This window comes from Galeopterus variegatus, unplaced genomic scaffold (assembly GCF_000696425.1).
Source record: "Galeopterus variegatus unplaced genomic scaffold, G_variegatus-3.0.2 Scaffold12996, whole genome shotgun sequence".
NCBI classification, from domain to species: Eukaryota; Metazoa; Chordata; class Mammalia; order Dermoptera; family Cynocephalidae; genus Galeopterus; species Galeopterus variegatus.
The window spans coordinates 31,881-33,259 of record NW_007739107.1 but is presented as its reverse complement, the minus strand read 5'-3'; the positions used below and the strand labels follow the sequence as shown (position 1 = coordinate 33,259).

General features: G+C 51.1%; 1 protein-coding gene across 1 annotated transcript in view; it reads left to right on the top strand.

The window, feature by feature from the left end:
• Positions 1–205: 205 nt before the first annotated feature.
• The window catches only part of LOC103581415 (multidrug and toxin extrusion protein 2-like), a gene marked incomplete at both ends in the record, with an annotated part of 29,882 nt that continues 28,708 nt past the window's right edge, over positions 206–1,379 (top strand). Inside the window, 1 exon segment of the mRNA XM_008563254.1 lies at positions 206–405. Coding sequence (XP_008561476.1) covers positions 206–405 — 200 coding nt within the window.

Genomic DNA, 1,379 nt, shown 5'->3' with positions numbered 1-1,379 from the left:
GCAGCCAGGTGACAGCAGGAGGACAGGCAGTGTTTGTGGGGGAGCTCTTGGGGACTCTGAGATAGGGATGCTCTTATTCCTGCACTGTAGCCACTGCTTCCTGGATGCACTTTCTCCCAGCTGTTAGCACTGGTACGCATCCCCTTTTATGCAGATGGAGAAAAATTCCTTCTAAGCTGCTAACTCAGCTCCTTTCTCCCTCCAGTGGGCCCCGAAAACCGTGGAGGCATTTTAATGAGAGATGCTGGAGAAAAGGACAAGCCTCAGCTGGAGCAGCAGATGCGCCAGGACGAGGCTTCGCAGGTCCACCTGGAGGGCAGCGCTCGGTTGTCCAGGAGGCAGTTGGTGCTGCGGCGACGGCTCCTGTTTCTAGGGGTCGCTTTCATCTTGCTCGTGGGGATCTTAGTGAGATTATACGTCCCAGTTCAGTGATGTGGTCACACGAGAGTCAGGTCAGGTGATACTTTTGAGATTACAAATAATTCAGAGGCCCAGCAGGGGCGGTTCATCTTCAGCTAATGACACTCAGCCGTGCCCATGGAGTTCAAGAATTGGGAGTTCAAAGATAACATTTTTCTAATGGAGAAAGGAACTAAAGTAAACACTATATTCTGGTCCAAGACAATGTCTGAGAGATGACATCTGAGTAATAACTCATCAACCACTGTCTCAGCCAAGGACCACTGTGCTGACTGCATTGATAGACGGCTTGGACTTAGCTTCTGCCTACTGTTTTTGGCTTGGATTTAGCTCCTGCCTACTGTTTTCTGGACACAAACCCGTATACTCAGTGCTTAAGGATTCTTACTGTTTGAATTATTTAAAATATATTTTACAGTATGTCTTTCCTTGTGTCTTAGAGTATTATTCAACCGGCAAAGGGCACTTGCTAATCTTCATTTGGGGTGGGGTCCAGATCTCAGGCATGGTGGGCACTGGGAAATAGTCTTTGGAGCTGTGAAAATCCAAACGAGTACTGAAAATTCCTGGTGGGGGTGGTGTGTATAGCTTCAATAAAGGCCTTAGATGAAGCAGTGACCTTCCAGGGTGCGTTGCACCCCCAGTGCACACTAAGCACGCTCTGTGCTAGGCTGGGCACAGTGAGAGAGGCGTGGCCCCCACCCTGGAAGAACAGATAATGAAGAAAATCAGGAAAGTCAGCTACTGGGAGCAAAGACCCCCTAACTGCTGCCCAGAGACAGACTCTGCTCGAGTCCACAAATGGAGGCTCACTCTCCAGGGACAGACTCAGATAAAGGCTGGCACAGAACGCGGCCCTCCAGGTCGGGCTTGGTGGCAGAGGCGGCCCCAGCTTTGTTGGGGGCCTCACACCACATCTCCGTTCCCCTCCTCACCACATGGCCTCGCCTTCCCGAAGC